Consider the following 16,648-nt stretch of genomic DNA (forward strand, 5'->3'; position numbering starts at 1 on the left):
AGTCTAGCGTTTACCATTTCCCATAGACTTGTATGCAATATCTTTTAGCTGTTTTTTTTTTTTTGCCTAAAAAGTGCTGCAAAAAATGCCAGCCACCATAAACTGCAAAACACCAGGAAAAAAAATCTACCCCAGAGGTGGTCCCATCTGCCGTAGTAGATAATGTGGAGGTCAGTGAGGGCTGTCTGCTGCCGTCCTTCACTCACTGCGCCTGCACCTAATACTAAAATGGATGGCGCAAGCGTGGGATTTACAAGGCATGGAGGAGACTAAGGATGTCAATCACCTTTACAAGGGCTTGCCAAACGGTGAGAGGACGGAGCCTCTAGGTGCTAGTGGGGCGTTGCTGCAGCGCCTAGAGACTCATTTGCATATGATAAAAGTCATTATTTATCGCGAACGGCGGCAGGCAGGGAGATATAAGTCATACAGTTATGTTCTGCTGACATTAGCACATAGCTAAGGTCAGCCAGCTACATAACGATTTTTCTGAGGACAGAAACTAGGGGTGTGCCACGATATGGATTTTGTGTATATCGCCTATAGCGCCGCCCCCCGATATGACCACGGAGCGGTAGTGAATGATTGCGCAGAAGCTTCTGGCTCACCGCTCCTTGGCCTCCTGACTCCGCACCGTGCTGTACTGGCCAGGCCGGCGTGCACACAGCGTCAGCCCGCTTTGCTGACGCTGTATGTGGCGTCAGTCAGGTCCCGCCCAGTGCTTGAAGAAGACGCCACATCTGCAGACTCCATTAGCCGCCCGCTGCCGAGCACCCTGCAGGAAAGGTAAGTATAATAACGGCGACTCTTGTGGGGGGACGGGGACTCTTCCTGGAGGATTGGGGTTGGGGGGGAGGAGTGGATAAGGAAAGGATTATTTTGCAAAGGATGGCCAGAACCTGATCATCATCTGATGGCACTGAGACCGGCTGCTCTGTCTGAATATATAGCAGGGGACACACATGGAGTCTGATGGCAAATGCCACATGGGGCTGAGCTGATGGCACTGGCTCACTGCTGGGGGACACATGGAGTCTGATGATGGCAAATTCCACATGAGGCTGATCTAATGGCACTGGCTCACTGCTGGGGGACACATGGAGTCTGATGATGGCAAATGCCATGGGGCTCTGATCTGATGGCACTGGCTCACTGCTGGGGGACACATGGAGTCTGATGGCAAATGCCATGGGGCTCTGATCTGATGGCACTGGCTCACTGCTGGGGGACACATGGAGTCTGATGATGCCAAATGCCACATCTGGCTGATCTGATGGCACTGGCTCACTGCTGGGGGACACATGTCTGATGATGGCATATGCCACATGGGGCTGATCTGATGGCACTGGCTCACTGCTGGGGGACACATGTCTGATGATGGCATATGCCACATGGGGCTGATCTGATGGTACTGGCTCACTGCTGGGGGACACAGTGAGCCAGTGCCATCAGATCAGCGCCCCATGGCATTTGCCATCATCAGACAGTCTGATAGATGATGGCAAATGCCACGGGGCTGATGGTACTGGCTCTGGGGGACATGTCTGATGATGGCAAATGCCATGGGGCTGACGCTGACTGATGGCAAATGGCATGGGGCTGATGGAATTTCTTGCAAAGTTTATAAATTTTTATTTTTTGTGGACTCTCCATACGACAACAGTAATTTGTACTACCACCACTAGGGGGCACTTTATTTGACATGAGTTATGACGTTTGCTTTTCCTTGCAGGATTGGTTTGGTGTTTGTTGTGAATGATGATGAAGAGGTTGATGGTTTCGAGGATGCGGGTGTTGCTCTTCTGAGGACTTTCAACTACGTGGCTGACGAGGAGGACAATTATGATGCGTTTCAGATGATTGTATCGGTAGGTGTTGTATCAGCATATTACCACTCGACCCCATGACACATGACACATTTATTTTAATTTGTGCTCTTATCAAAGTATGTTACTGAATTTTCCTCCAAAATCTAGCCTTTAACTTGGTTCGCCATGGCTGTTTAGTGTGTACATGGATAGTTTAGTGTCCCAGAAAGCAGAAGCAGTAATAACCGCAGGGACGGACCACCACTGACACCTGAGATCCGCTCCTGCAGCTGCTGTATATTCAAGCCAGTGAGTCATTAAAGGGGTTGTCCTAGGTATATTTATTGATGACCTATCCTCAGGATAGGTCATCAATATCAGATCGGCTGGGGTCCGCCACCCGCCACCCCTGCCGATCAGCTGTTTGAAGACAAGGCCGTGCCGTGCCAGCGCTGCCTTCTCTTCACTGTTTACCTTCTAGCCATTGCATGTGCAGCGGTGAGCAGGTGTAATTACACCCAAGTCGCCCCATTCATTTCAATGGTACGGATCGCTTCTATACACTTCACTCATCAGGCAATGTCTTCATTGTTTCTTATCTCTGTAGATCTACAACAAGGTGCCGACTGGCGAGAAGCTGACAGTGAAACATATCACCAGTGTCCTGGAGCAGAAGTACCGATATGTGGAGCTCAGCAGTATTTTGGGGCGAGACTCTGCGTATGACCAGAATAGGAAGGTAACAGTATCCTCAATAGTCTCCGTGTAAAAAAGAGCATTCCTATTTATTATTATTTATTATTAAAGCGCCATTCATTCCATAGCGCTGTACATATACAGCATTTATCACCTGTCCACATGATCACTGGGGGTCCGACCACTGGCGAGAAAGCAGGTCATAGAGTACTCCGTGTGAATGGAGCACTAGTGCACGTGTGTGACCACAGCTCCATTCACTTCTGTCAGACTAAAGGCAGTCCCGTATAAGTGAATGGAGCGCTGCTCCTACATGTGCACTGCTGCTCCATTCACACAGAGGAATTGGGAACCCCATTCTTGTGATTGTTGGGGGTCCCAACAGGACCCCCAGAGGTCATACTTTTCTCACCTATCCTGTGAAATGGCCTTGAATGGTACGGAACAATCAGAAATGTATAAAATGTCATCTGTTTGATCACTGGCTGTATATAATTATACTGTATATTATGGCTCATGCACACAAACTTATTTTCTCGCCCAATTCCTTGGGGGACACAGGAACTCTTGGGTATAGCTTATCTCCATAGGAGGCGTGACACTAAGTAAAAGACTGTTAAGCCCCTCCTCCAGCAGCTATACCCTCAGCCTGGAGAGAGAGACTTCCAGTTTTTTGCTTAGTGTCAAGGAGGCAAGACACTCTCTGCTACTGCAGAGTTGTCTTTGAGAAGATTTTAATTTTTTTTTTAATTTTTTTTTTATTTTTTCCACTTGATTTTTTTCCACAGGGACAACAGAGTCGCAGTAGACTTCTCTGTTTTCCCGGGGTTGAGCTGCGCCAGGGCCGGTTATCCGCCCTGCTGCCTCCCCCACAGAAGAAAAGGAGGACCAGGGCAGCTCATGCTCCCCTGCATCCCGCCAGCACTGGGTCGCCCACCTGCAAGCCCCTCTCCAGCTACTGTCACTTCTGTGCCAGTGGCTGAAGGGGCGTCCCCAGCTGGATGGACAAGAGGGTGAAGACATCGCATGGTGAGGTGGCTGTGCTCCCCCGTTTTCTGCTGGCCTCCGTTGCTCCGATTCGGGGGCAGGCCTGGCGCCCTGTCAGTACTGAGCGGCGCTCATGGGGGAGGGTTGTTTAGGAGCGGCCGGGTATATGCGACCCCTGGTTCGCGCAGGGCCGTTGTTTCTTACAGGACGCCTACCCCTGTCCTCCTTTCGGCTTCCTACCTTTCGCTTCCGCTGCGGCGGGGGACATTGTGAGACATGTGGTGGTTCGGATGCGGGATTTGAATCGCGCGCGCGCGCGAAAATGTTTTTCGGCGGGGGGCGGAGTTTTCGTTGCCGCGTCCTGCTTGGTCTTCAGTCAGGGGCCGGACGTCCTTCTTCCCGCGCCTCACTAGTCCCGCCTCCTCTCGTGCCTGCGTGCTACTGTGATTCTCACTGCAGGACGGATCATTGCTCTGGTTGCCGCCGCCGTTCTTCTGCTGCTGCCGCTGCCGCCTGCTTCCTCTGTGACCTGGTAGGACTGTTGACCCTTTCCTCCACTGCAGCCCCCTGGCCTGGACGCAGTTTTTTTATATTGCTCCTACCAACATGTCTGACCCCTTAGTGCCTGTGGGACCTTGGTATCATACCTGCACCGCATGTAAGGCGCCCCTTCCTCAAGGGCAGTCTGACCCGCATTGCTCGCTTTGCAAAGACCCATCGCAGGGTCCGCCATCTGTTGTGTCACCCCCTGGCTTCTTGGATCCCCCTGACTGGGCTAGATCCCTCTCCCAGGCTGTGGTTAGTCTCACTAGCGTTGTGGGCCGACTTGCAGATGTGTTGCCCTTGTCGCAGCCGGATGATTCCCCTGCTGGGCCCTCCGGGTCCGCTGTCTTAGCCGACCCGTCTGAGTCTCTCTCTGCAGGCGACTCCTCCAGAGCCCTTCAATCCCAGAAGCGGTCAAGGGCGGATCACCGGTCATCCTCGGATGCTTCGGTATCCCCCCCAAGGGTGCGCTCTCAGTCGGGTCCTTCCTCATTGCAGGATTTGCCCTCTGAAGGGGAGCTGGTTGATTCCGATTGGGATATGGATTCGGCACTGCCTTCAAAGCTGGCTTCCGCCGTGGGCCATCTTATAAACAATATCCGTGATACCTTTAAGATTCACGATGATCCTCCTGATCCTGAAAAAAACAGTGTTTCCTTTTTTCGCCAGAAGCAGGCGTCTGCGGTTTTTCCCCTCCATGCTGACTTTTCGTCAGTGGTTTCTAAGGCCTGGGCCCGTCCTGATGCACGTTTTACCCCGCCAAAAAAGTTAGATGTTTGTTATCCTTTCCCGGCGGATTGAATTACAAACTGGGCGTCACCTCCTAAGGTCGACCCCCCTGGGGCCCGTTTGTCCAAGAGCACGGGTTCTTACGTCGCAGATGGTTCTTCCTTACAATCCACTGAGGATCGCCGTATAGAGGCCCTTACAAAGGGTATCTTTTCGGCCTCCGGGTCCGCTCTTAGGCCAGTCTTTGCCTCCGCTTGGGCTGGAAAAGCGGTTTCAGAGTGGGCGTCTCAGCTGGATCTGGAGCTTGAATCCGACGTCCCTATTCAAGACCTCCGTGCTCTGGCTCAACTTATCGTTCAGGCTGGTAAATTTGTATGTGAAGCATCCCTGGATGCGGGGGCTCTCATTGCCCGTTCGTCTGCCCTGGCCGTTTCGGCTAGGAGGGAGCTTTGGTTAAAGGTTTGGTCGGCGGACGCCGCGTCAAAGCGGTCTCTTACTAGCCTTCCCTTCTCTGGTTCTCGTTTGTTCGGGACCCGTTTGGATGAAATCATCTCTGAAGCCACGGGGGGGAAGAGTACCCATCTTCCCCAATCTAAGGCTAGGAGCTCCACTCGTGGTCGTCCCACCTTCTCCCGCTTCAGGTCTTCTCGTAGGGCTCCCGCTCCTCGCACCGCTTCGGGTCCATCCGCTAACCCTGTCCAGGACAGGCGTAAAAAAACCTTTTTTCGGACCCAGCCCTCCTGGCGCAAATCACAACCTGCTCGCGCTCCCGCGACCAAGCAGGCCCCCGCCTGAAGGTGCGCCCCCACCCACCCGGGTGGGGGGACGTCTCCTCCTGTTCAGGGACTTCTGGCAGGCGCACGTCTCAGACGCCTGGGCCCTCGAGGTTGTGTCTTCCGGGTACAAACTCGAGTTTGCATCCCTTCCCCCAGTTCGGTTCTTTCGTTCCCGGGTTCCCCAGGATTCCCGAGGGGCGGCCGATTTCTTTGCTGCCGTTCACACCCTTCTGGACAAAGGAGTCATCGCCCCGGTTCCTATGGGAGACAGGTTCAAGGGGTTCTATTCGAACCTTTTTGTGGTCCCCAAGAAGGAAGGTTCGGTGCGTCCCATTCTGGATCTAAAACGACTGAACCGCTTCCTTCGTCTTCAGCGATTCCGGATGGAGTCTCTCAGGTCGGTGGTGGCCTCTCTGGAACAGGGGGAGTTCCTGGCCTCCATCGACATCCGGACGCCTACCTTCATATTCCAATCGCACGGTGTCATCAGTGCTTTCTGCGTTTTGCAGTGGGGTCCGACCACTACCAGTTCGTTGCCCTTCCCTTCGGGCTGGCGACGGCCCCTCGTGTTTTCACAAAGGTCCTTGCCCCGGTCCTCGCCTTACTTCGTTCCAGGGGAGTTTTTCTACTTCCGTATCTGGACGACCTCCTAATCAAGGCGCCTTCTCTGTCACTGACTTCCGCCATTGTGGATCTCTCGCTGCAAACCTTGCGCCGGTTCGGTTGGGTTATCAACCTACCCAAATCCTCTCTTGTTCCTTCCCGGCAATTGGTCTTTCTGGGGATGCTGCTGGATACGGATTCAGCGGTGGTTCGGCTTCCGTTGGAAAAGCGCCAGCTCCTCCATCGGTCGGTTCAGAGCCTTCTGTCCCACCGCCGTCCTTCTTTCCGGTTCAGCATGCGGGTCCTGGGACAGATGGTGTCCTGCTTCGAGGCGATTCCTTACGCACAGTACCACTCCCGCACCTTTCAGACGGCCATTCTGTCCGCCTGGGACAAGTCCCAGGAGAGTCTGGATCGGCATTTTCCCCTTTCCCCCCAGGTTCGTTCCTCTCTCCTCTGGTGGCTGCGGACCCCTCTCCAGGGGAAGTCTTTCCTGCCAATGACTTGGCTGGTGATTACCACCGATGCCAGTCTGCGGGGTTGGGGGGGAGTGTTTCCTCCTCGGTCCGTCCAGGGCACTTGGTCTCCATCGGAGTCCAGACTGCCGATCAATGTTCTGGAGCTGAGGGCCATCCTCCTCTCGCTCCGACACTGGACTTCGTTGCTTCAGGGTCGCCCTGTTCGGGTCCAATCGGACAATGCCACAGCTGTGGCGTACATAAATCACCAGGGGGGCACTCGCAGCGCGGCGGCGATGAGGGAGGTGTCTCTGATCCTTCGCTGGGCGGAGGTTCATGTTCCTGCCCTTTCGGCCATTTACATCCCGGGGGTGGACAATTGGGCGGCGGATTTCCTCAGCCGGACGACGATCGACCCGGGGGAGTGGTCTCTGCACCCCGACGTCTTAGAGTCTCTTTGTCTCCGTTGGGGTCGTCCGGACGTGGATCTCATGGCCTCCAGATTCAACCACAAACTTCCCACCTACGTGGCCAGGGCCAAGGATCCGGACGCTTACGGCACGGACGCGCTCGTCCTCCCCTGGACGGAGTTTTCGCTCCTCTACGTGTTTCCGCCCCTGCCTCTTCTTCCACGGGTCCTTCGGAAGATTGCGGCGGAGGGCACGCCAGCAATCCTGATAGCCCCGGACTGGCCGCGTCGTCCTTGGTACGCCGACCTTATGTTGCTTCTGGCAGACGCTCCCTTGCCTCTGCCTCTCAGAGAAGACCTCCTCTCTCAGGGGCCGATCTTCCACCAGCATTTAGGGTGGCTACGTTTAGCGGCGTGGCTATTGAAACCGCGGTCCTGACGCGGCGGGGGTTTTCTGCTGACGTGGTCCGTACCATGATTCGTGCGCGTAAACCGGCCTCGTCCAGGATTTATTACCGTACCTGGCGGGCCTATTTGGCCTTCTGCGAGGCCTTGGGGATTCCTCCTCTGCGGTTTTCCCTTCCTGCGGTTTTATCCTTTTTGCAGTCTGGTCTGGATCTGGGCTTGGGTCTCAGTACCCTGAAGGGTCAGATTTCGGCTCTTTCGGTCCTTTTTCAGCGCCTTCTGGCTCCGCTCTGTCCAGTTAAGACCTTTCTTCAGGGGGTTGCTCACTGTGCTCCCCCCTATCGCCCTTCCGTTCCTGCTTGGGATCTTAACGTTGTACTGACGGCTCTCCAATCTTCCCCTTTCGAGCCTCTGCGCAAGGTTTCCCCTCGCTTGTTGTCTTGCAAAGTTTTCTTTCTCGTCGCTATCACGTCTCTTCGGCGTGTGTCTGAGTTGGCGGCTCTTTCTTGCGTGGAGCCCTTCTTGGTTTTTCACCAGGACAAGGTGGTTCTCCGCCCAGTTCCGGATTTTCTTCCAAAGGTGGTGTCCGCCTTTCACCTGAATGAAGATATTGTCCTTCCTTCTCTGTGTCCGTCCCCGTCGCATCCCCGGGAGCGGGAACTTCACTGTCTGGATGTTGTTCGGTCTCTCAGGATCTACCTGGATGTGACCAGACCCTTTCGACGCTCGGATTCTCTGTTTGTGATTCCGGAGGGTCCGCGCAGGGGGCTGGCGGCGTCTAAGGTGGTTGTTGCCCGCTTCCTCAAGATGGCTATCGTTGAGGCTTACCGTGCTCGGGGCAGGGAACCGCCCTTTGGTGTTACCGCTCATTCTACCAGAGCGGTCGGGGCTTCCTGGGCTCAGCGTAATCGTGCCTCGGCTGAACAGCTGTGCAAGGCGGCCACCTGGTCTTCTTTGCACACGTTCACCAAGTTTTACAGGGTGAACACTTATGCCTCGGCGGATGCTGCTTTGGGCCGCTTGGTCTTGCAGGCGGCGGTGCCTTAATGTCTAGGGTGCTTGGTTCGCCTTGGATTGTGGTCCCTCCCTGTTTGTGGACTGCTTTTGAACGCCCCAAGAGTTCCTGTGTCCCCCAAGGAATTGGGCGAGAAAACGAGATTTTTGTATAACTTACCAGTAAAATCTCTTTCTCGCTCTTCCTTGGGGGACACAGCGCCCACCCATTGTTTTTTGCTTGCCCTACGGGTGTTTTTTTCTGACTTGTTGGTATTGGTTTGGTTACTCCTTGCCTTTGTCTTTCACTACTTGGGCACATAACTGGAAGTCTCTCTCTCCAGGCTGAGGGTATAGCTGCTGGAGGAGGGGCTTAACAGTCTTTTACTTAGTGTCACGCCTCCTATGGAGATAAGCTATACCCAAGAGTTCCTGTGTCCCCCAAGGAAGAGTGAGAAAGAGATTTTACTGGTAAGTTATACAAAAATCTCGTTTTTTGTCCGTTCTGTTTTTTTTCACAGCCCTTATGCGGAACCATTCATTTCAATGGGGCCGCAAAAAAAACCATAAATGACTCTGTGTGCATTCCGTATCCGTATGTCCGCAAGTCCTTTCACAAAAGAATAAAACATGTCCTATTCTTGTCCTTTTTGTGGACAAGGACATATGGCCCGCTAACAGACCTAATGTCTCGGAGGGCATACTGTCGTGTGCATGAGCCCTAACACAGATGTCAGCCGCCCCCCCCCCAGTTTTGTGGACCGCAAAATACATACGGACGTGTACATGAGCCCTTAGAATTATACGCTCAGTTTAGTATGATCGTTCAGCCGTTATATAGGGGTGTGTAAGAAAGTGAAGTAAAACCTTTGTACTTGTGTATGTTAAAACTGCAGTATGTGAAGGTGAAGAACATGGCGGATGTAGGAAACGTCTGAATACATTGTAATGTTTTCCTGAATTTGGTGACTATGAACAATTTGAGGGTGCGATTAAACCCCCCTGATTGGATGGTTATCTACTCATGTATAGCTATCCCAGGTGATATTGCTTTTAAAGGGTTTATCCAACTATTTGTAATTGATGACCTATCCTTTGGCGTCTAGCAACTGATTGGTGGGGTCCGACACATGGGACCCCCGCCGATCAGCTGTTTGAGAAGGCCTTCTCGCTGGTAACCCTAGGCCAGTGACGTAACAACCATTGGTCACGTGGCCTAGGTGCCCCATTCAATTCATTTCTGCCCAGCCACGTGACTGATGGCCTGACTCTGACTTGAATGGGGCTGCGCAGAAATGAATTGAATGGGGCAGAGCTACACTTAGGCCTTGTGACTGATGGATGTGACATCACTGGACTAGGGTAAACTGCGAGCGCTGGGCTTTCTCAAAAAGCTGGGTGTTGGATCCCACCGATCAGATACTGATGACCTATCCAGAGGGTTGGTCATCAGTTACGAATATTCGGATAACCCTTTTAAGTTGAAATCAGTTGTCATTTATCTGTAACATAATAATATCTGACCCTCTCCTATTATTTTTCAGGAGGGGAAGGAGTACTTCCTGCAGACTGGACTGTCGCCGCTCCCCGTGGTCCTCTTCAATGGGATACCATTTCCAAAAGACCAGCTAGATCCAGATGAACTGGAGACCGCCACTATGCACAAGATCCTTGAGACAACCACGTTTTTCCAGAAAGCTGTGTATCTGGTGAGACATGCAATCCTAACTTTTTCACCTGACTATAGAAACTTGTGCCGAGGATGTGATACAAGTCTGTGAGTCCAGTGACCTTCACTTGCTGTCTTCAGTCATCACTATGGTGAATCACAAGGGGCCATAGCACCCCCTGGAGGAGGGTATAGTAGTGCACACCTTGCATTAATTAGGGCACATCCCAGATTGACTGGACATCACACAGTTGCAGTCAGTCTTTCACTGTCTTTCAGTTGGGAACCTAAAATATTGGGTACAGCTTAAGGGCGCATTCAGATGAAATGTGTCTTTTGTAATTGTAGGCTAATAATCCGTCATTTTATAAATTTGGATTTGTATTTGCGACAATGCATCTGTGCTGAACTGATTCTGAACATGTGGCCAATGTGTGACATTTATTCAAAAAGTCACCATTTTAGCGATTAAAAGTCACATCTGTCTGACCTGCTATGGGCCTATTTAGCAAATTTCACTATCACAGAGGCAGGCTTAATCTACCACTACATTTGGCGCCATTTTTTTCAGCTGAACATAAGTTGATCAAGGAGGCGTAATATACGCCAATTTGGTAGCCCCACCTATTTTGACATTCAAAACACTTTTCTGGTGTGTAGGCTCAAATATGAGCTTCAAAATCATAAAATAAGTAAAAAACTAAACTGTTAAAAATATTTGTAAAAAAATAAAAATAAATATAGAAGTTTAAATCCCCCCCCCTCCTTTCCGTAAAAAACAAAACAAAAACCTAAATAACAAAAAATATAAACCTCATGGGCATCACCGTGTCCGAAAACGTCTGTACTATTAAAATGTAAAAATATTTTTCCAATCTGGCTAATCGTGTAACGGAAAAAAGGGTTAATATGGCTAATTTGCCATTTTTTCATTGCTTCTCTTACCACAAAAAAAGTAATAAAATGTGATCAAAAAGTCACACACACTCCAAAATGGTACAGATTGTCCCACACAGCTCAGTAGATGTAACTATAAAAAAGTTATGGGGTCAGAATAGTGATGTAAAAAAAACAAAAACATTTTTGGATGGAGAAATAAATCAAGCCAGCAATGGAGGCATTATGGACAATCACAATACATTAGTAAGTGCCTTGTATTAACTGTATGTACCTGATAAATGCCATTTCCTGAAGTGAGACAACCCCTTTAAAGAGGACCTGTCACCGCTCCTGGTTTATTAGCTACATGCATTCCCCATGTAATAACAATTCTGTAACATCTATTCTTATGTCTGTATGTTGTACCATTCCTCTATTATTTCTACTAAAAGTTATGAATGAATTGCTAGCAGTCTGCAGTAAGGGTACAGAGGGGAGGTAACCAGTTGGGGGTGTGTCCCTGCACAGACTCACTCTATCCAATCAGTGCAGGTACACCCCCCCAACTGGTTACCTCCCCTCTGTACCCTTACTGCAGACTGCTAGCAATTATTCATAACCTTTAGTAGAAATAATAGAGGAATGGTACAACATACAGACATAAGAATAGATGCTCCAGAATTGCTAGTAGGTGGGAAATGTATGAAGCTATTAAGAGACGTCAGGAGTGATGAAAGGTCCTCTTTAAGTTGAAAGGTATTTTTCTGACTATACATTTGCTACTAGTGTATAGGCATGGACAAGCGCCTGGTTTTACCTCCATCCTAGATTAGTGACGACTCTCATCCTCCTCTGTCAATCATACCTTTAACCACCATGGTGATGCACAAACTTTATGGATTTTTTTTTCTTTATACAGGGCGAGATCACAAATGATCACGATGTTGTGGATTACATCATGACTCAACCTAATGTCGTTCCCCGGATTAACCTGCGGATCCTTGAAGTGGAACGTCAGTACCTGGACCTCACTGCCACCAGTAAGTCACTACCTGGATCTTTACACACATTGTCATCTTCCAGTAGGTTCCAGTCCTTAAAACTATTGCAGAGGAGAAGCAGCCATCATAGAATCCCATTGCCTTGACACATTTGTTTATGTTGATGATTCTTAGGCCTGGATTACTGATTTAAATCGTGTGCATTATTCACCTTTATGAAAAAAGGCATATTTTACCGATATTCAATTTTCAGGGCAGTGGGTGAAGATGTCCATACATTACGTATTACTGTATGTATGTTACTGCAGTATCTCTTAGGATGGTACAACACTTACCGTATTTTCCTAACTAAAAGACGCACCTAGGATATAGAGGAGGAAAGTAAGACATTTTTTTTCATTTAGACCTCTTATCAGACCCCCGAGCTCGGTCAGACCTCTGATCAGACCCCCGAGCTCGGTCAGACCTCTGAACAGACCCCCGAGCTCCGTCAGACCTCTGATCAGACCCCCAAGCCCCATCAGATTTCCATGCTGCAGTATTTTCTCAGGCCAAATACCGTAAAAGTTATGGAACTGTAGACATCCTGATGCATCCTGAACGGATTGCTTTCCATTCAGAATGCATTAGGATAAAACTGAAGTGTTTTTTTTACAGTATTGAGACCCTAGAACGGAACTCCATACCGGAAAACTTTAACGCTAGTGTGAAAGTACCCTTAATTTGATATCTTCCACAGTTTTTTTTTCTTTTTTGAATCCTTTCAGACACGCATGCACTATGTACTAATTTATGTCGGTGTAAGTGTTCCTTCTGATTCTGCATGTCTGACTGTGAGTTCTGTTCCTTGCAGATAACTTCTTTGTGGATGATTATGCCAGATTTAGCGTGCTCGACTCCAGCGCTAAGAGCGCAGCAGTGGCCAACAGCATGAACTACCTCACTAAGAAAGGTAAGAAGCGCCAGTTCAATACCAGCTGCTATCGGCACATCAGAGGGTATACGATACTGCCCCCCCCCCCCCCTCCTGCCCGGGACCCGTGTCACTCCTGGTTCCCGCACGGCCGTGGGGCGACGGGAGGGGGCAGCCAATACAGGCCGTGACTGGGACGAGCCTCCCTAGTGTCACGCGCTATGCCAGAGAGGCTCGTCCCCGTCACGGCCTGCTATTTGCAATCCCCCCATCGCTGGATATTTTGATCCGCGCGATGGGGAGATGCAGCGATGGCCATGTGGGGACCATGTGGGGAGCGGGGTAAGTGTAATCTATATGAGGGCCTGGGCATTGGGGGGCATGTTTTATAGCTTGGATAACCCCTTTAAGGTTCTTAGTTACGGCATTAAACCCATACACATTGCAGGACTTGGCCAGTAAGTATCTCCTCCAGTTCTTCCATGAGCTTCTCTACGTTGTACGGTCTCGTGTTTGTATCTGCGGGTCGGGGTGGTTCTCTTTACACTTATAACTTTTTTTGTTTTTTTTGCTCTGATTTCTTCTCTGTCTCTCGTCTGGTCCAGGAATGTCCTCCAAGGAGATTTATGGTAATCTGACTTCACTTTGCATGCTGACATTTTCTAGTGCTCTGCACGGTTTACTTTGCCTGTTGCTTTATGTGTTGAAGTAGCTTTTCAGGATATGAAATAAATGGGTGTACGGGCCTAAAATACATGAGTAGTAGTCTTTCGTATGTACTGACCTGACGAGTTCTCTTCCATTGCCCCACCGCTTGGAAAACTGACATGACACATGGTCGTGTTCATTGACAGAACGTCACGACACGGCTTTCCGAATTACAGGCGGTAATGTAATGGGGGAGACAATTATATTGGAAAAGGACAATTGTAGATCCATAATTTAATATCCTGTCATTCTACATTACTCTCCCCACACCCCCCACCCTGCATGAGTTCTCATCTTTTTCTTAAATCACTGGATTTTCATGATAAAATGCATCGAATTAAAAATATTTCACTTTTATTTGATTCTACTGTTTTCTGTTTGTCTGGAAAACTAATATCCCATGTGAAAGCTGTACTGCCAGCCATATTGGTTTTCGCCCAGCTTGTGACATTTATCATGTAGAGAAAGTTAATACAAGACACTTACTAATGTATTATGATTATCCATATTGCCTCCTATGTTGGCTTGATTCATTTTTCCATCACATTATACGCAGCCCATTTCCTGGGGTTATGACCTTCCTCCAATCATCACTGGTGGTCGTGCTTGCACACTATGGGAAAAAGCGCCAGCCTATGCGCACTCTCACGGTGCCGCCCACGAGAGAGGCCGACGCTTTTTCCTATAGTGTGCAAGCACGACCACCACTGCTGGATTGCAGGGTGGTCATAACCATGGAAACAAGAAGTGCATAATGCAGTGGAAAAATGAATCCAGCCAGCAAAGGAGGCAATATGGATAATAACAATACATTAGTAAGAGCCTTGTATTAACTTTGTCTGCATGATTAATGCCATTTACTGACAGGAGACAACCCCTTTAATATCTAATTAGTGTGTGTCCGACATCCTGCACCCCACCGACCAGCTGTCCCCTGCAGCCTCTGGAGCCAGAACTAGCTCTTGATTGGAAAAGGAAGCAGACAGCTCCATTCTAAGTGTAGTGGTCGTGCTGTGTTACTGCAGCTCAGCTCCTATTGAAGTGAATGTAGTAACCCAACGTGGCCACTACACTTTGAACAGCGCTGTGACAGTTCCAGTGCCAGACACTGCAGGGAACAACTGATAAAGGGGGTGCAGGGTGTCGAGCCCCCCAGTGATTGGATCGATGAGGATGGGTCATTAATATCAGGAGCCTGGAAAACCCATTTAATTCCATTTGGTTCTGTAGGGTTAGCTAGCTGTTTGCTATGAACGCTGTGTATGTCACAGTCCTAACTCTTGCTCTGTTTGGTGCAGATGACTCTTTTGTCCGACCTGTGACATTTTGGATTGTGGGAGACTTCGACAAACCCTCAGGACGTCAGCTGTTGTACGATGCAATTAGACACCAGGTAACTTCTAAACTTCACAGCATTAGGCTACATTCACACGACCGTATGAATGAGTCCGTATCCGTTCCGCAATTTTGTGGAAGGGTTGCGGACCCATTAATTTCAATGGAGCTGCAAAAGAAGCGGACAGCACACATCCGTAGTTCCGTTCCGCGGCCCCGCAAAAAAGATACAGCATGTCCTATTCTTGACAACAATTGCGGACAAGAATAAGCATTTTTCTATGGAAGCGGCGGCCATGTGCAGTCCGCAAATTGCGGAACTACGGTCATGTGAATGTAGCCTTAGGCTACGGCCGCCCTGCCGCTTATGGCTGCGCAGCATAAAGAGTGCAATGTCATTCTGCTAAATCGCAGCTAATGATAGAGAGTGCGGTTACTTCGAAATCCAGCAGGTTTAGATTTCTGCCATTTTTCACCGACCGAACAATAGACCACTGCATGCAGAAATACAATATACTTTAGGTTTAGAGATCCTTTAAAGGGGTTGTCCATCAATATCAGATTGGTGGGGGTCTGACAGCTGTCACTTCCATAGTATACATCTGCTCCCTGCCATTAAAGTGAATGGGGACTGTGGAGCTGGAATTACACTGTTCGCTTCTGCAGTGTCGGTGGTGAGCAGGTGGACAGTTAGAAGAACACAGAGAACGCCGTCTCTTCAAACAGGAAGTCGGACCCCCGCTGATCTGACAGTGATGACCTATTCTGGGGATAGGTCCTCAATATCAGAAACCAGACAACCCCTTTAAGGTGAATTAGCTGGGTCTGTGGCCATTCACTGTATACACAGATTACATATTCATACTTTACATTTTCCTTCCTAGAAAACTAGCAACAACGTAAGAATCGGCATGATCAACAATCCCAGCCAGGACCCGTCTTCTGAGACCACACGTATTGGCAGGGCCATCTGGGCGGCTCTCCAGACACAGACCTCCAACAACGCAAAAAACTTCATTACCAAAATCATCAAAGAAGAAAATGCTGGAGCGCTGGAGGCCGGGCAGGACATTGCAGAGTTTGCAGTTGGGGTAGGTTGTGCAGTAGTATCGTGGGGAGTATATTTCATGTATACATTTTAGCTGGAACTACAGCTGTCCCATGCTGCGTTACCTCATGCCTCTGCATTCTCCGCTTTTTCACCAGGGAATGGATGTCAGTCTTTTCCGTGAAGCTTTCGACTCTCCTAAGGTAGATTTTATACTCTCCCATGCCGCATACTGCCGCGATGTCCTCAAGCTGAAGCAAGGAGAGAGAGCCGTTATTGGCAATGGAAGGGTGAGTGTTTCCGCATGATAGCAGACACTTGTTCAATGACCGGTTTTTCCTGCTGGTATCAGAGGCTCCTGTTTGGGAGGCCCATGCTTAAAGGGAATGTTTGTATTTTTAAGTACACTGGCCTAATAATATGTCAAAACCTCCTGTTCTGTAGAGATCACTTTTCAGCAGTCATTTTATTATCATCACAGGCAGAATTACAATGACAGATATCACAGGATCCACTATTTAATATAGGTGATTATTACATCTTATCTACACCCCCTCCCTGCACAGTGACTTCTGCACAGAAAGCTCTACCATAGAAGTTAGTGAGGTCAGTTCTAGTCTATTGTGTCTATGGCCCATGTATCTGTTCTCAAAAAACTGGATTTCTTGACATATCATTAGGCCCAGTG

The 16,648-nt window shown here is 49.5% G+C and overlaps 1 protein-coding gene across 1 annotated transcript in view; it reads left to right on the plus strand.

The window, feature by feature from the left end:
• Positions 1-16,648, plus strand: part of LOC122936021 (UDP-glucose:glycoprotein glucosyltransferase 1-like) — a 100,145-nt gene that overhangs the window by 30,111 nt on the left and 53,386 nt on the right. Inside the window, 9 exon segments of the mRNA XM_044292014.1 lie at positions 1,733-1,868; positions 2,416-2,547; positions 9,952-10,116; positions 11,875-11,995; positions 12,810-12,908; positions 13,475-13,498; positions 14,876-14,970; positions 15,797-16,003; positions 16,119-16,250. Coding sequence (XP_044147949.1) covers positions 1,733-1,868; positions 2,416-2,547; positions 9,952-10,116; positions 11,875-11,995; positions 12,810-12,908; positions 13,475-13,498; positions 14,876-14,970; positions 15,797-16,003; positions 16,119-16,250 — 1,111 coding nt within the window.

Source organism: Bufo gargarizans, chromosome 4 (assembly GCF_014858855.1).
Source record: "Bufo gargarizans isolate SCDJY-AF-19 chromosome 4, ASM1485885v1, whole genome shotgun sequence".
Taxonomy (NCBI): Eukaryota; Metazoa; Chordata; class Amphibia; order Anura; family Bufonidae; genus Bufo; species Bufo gargarizans.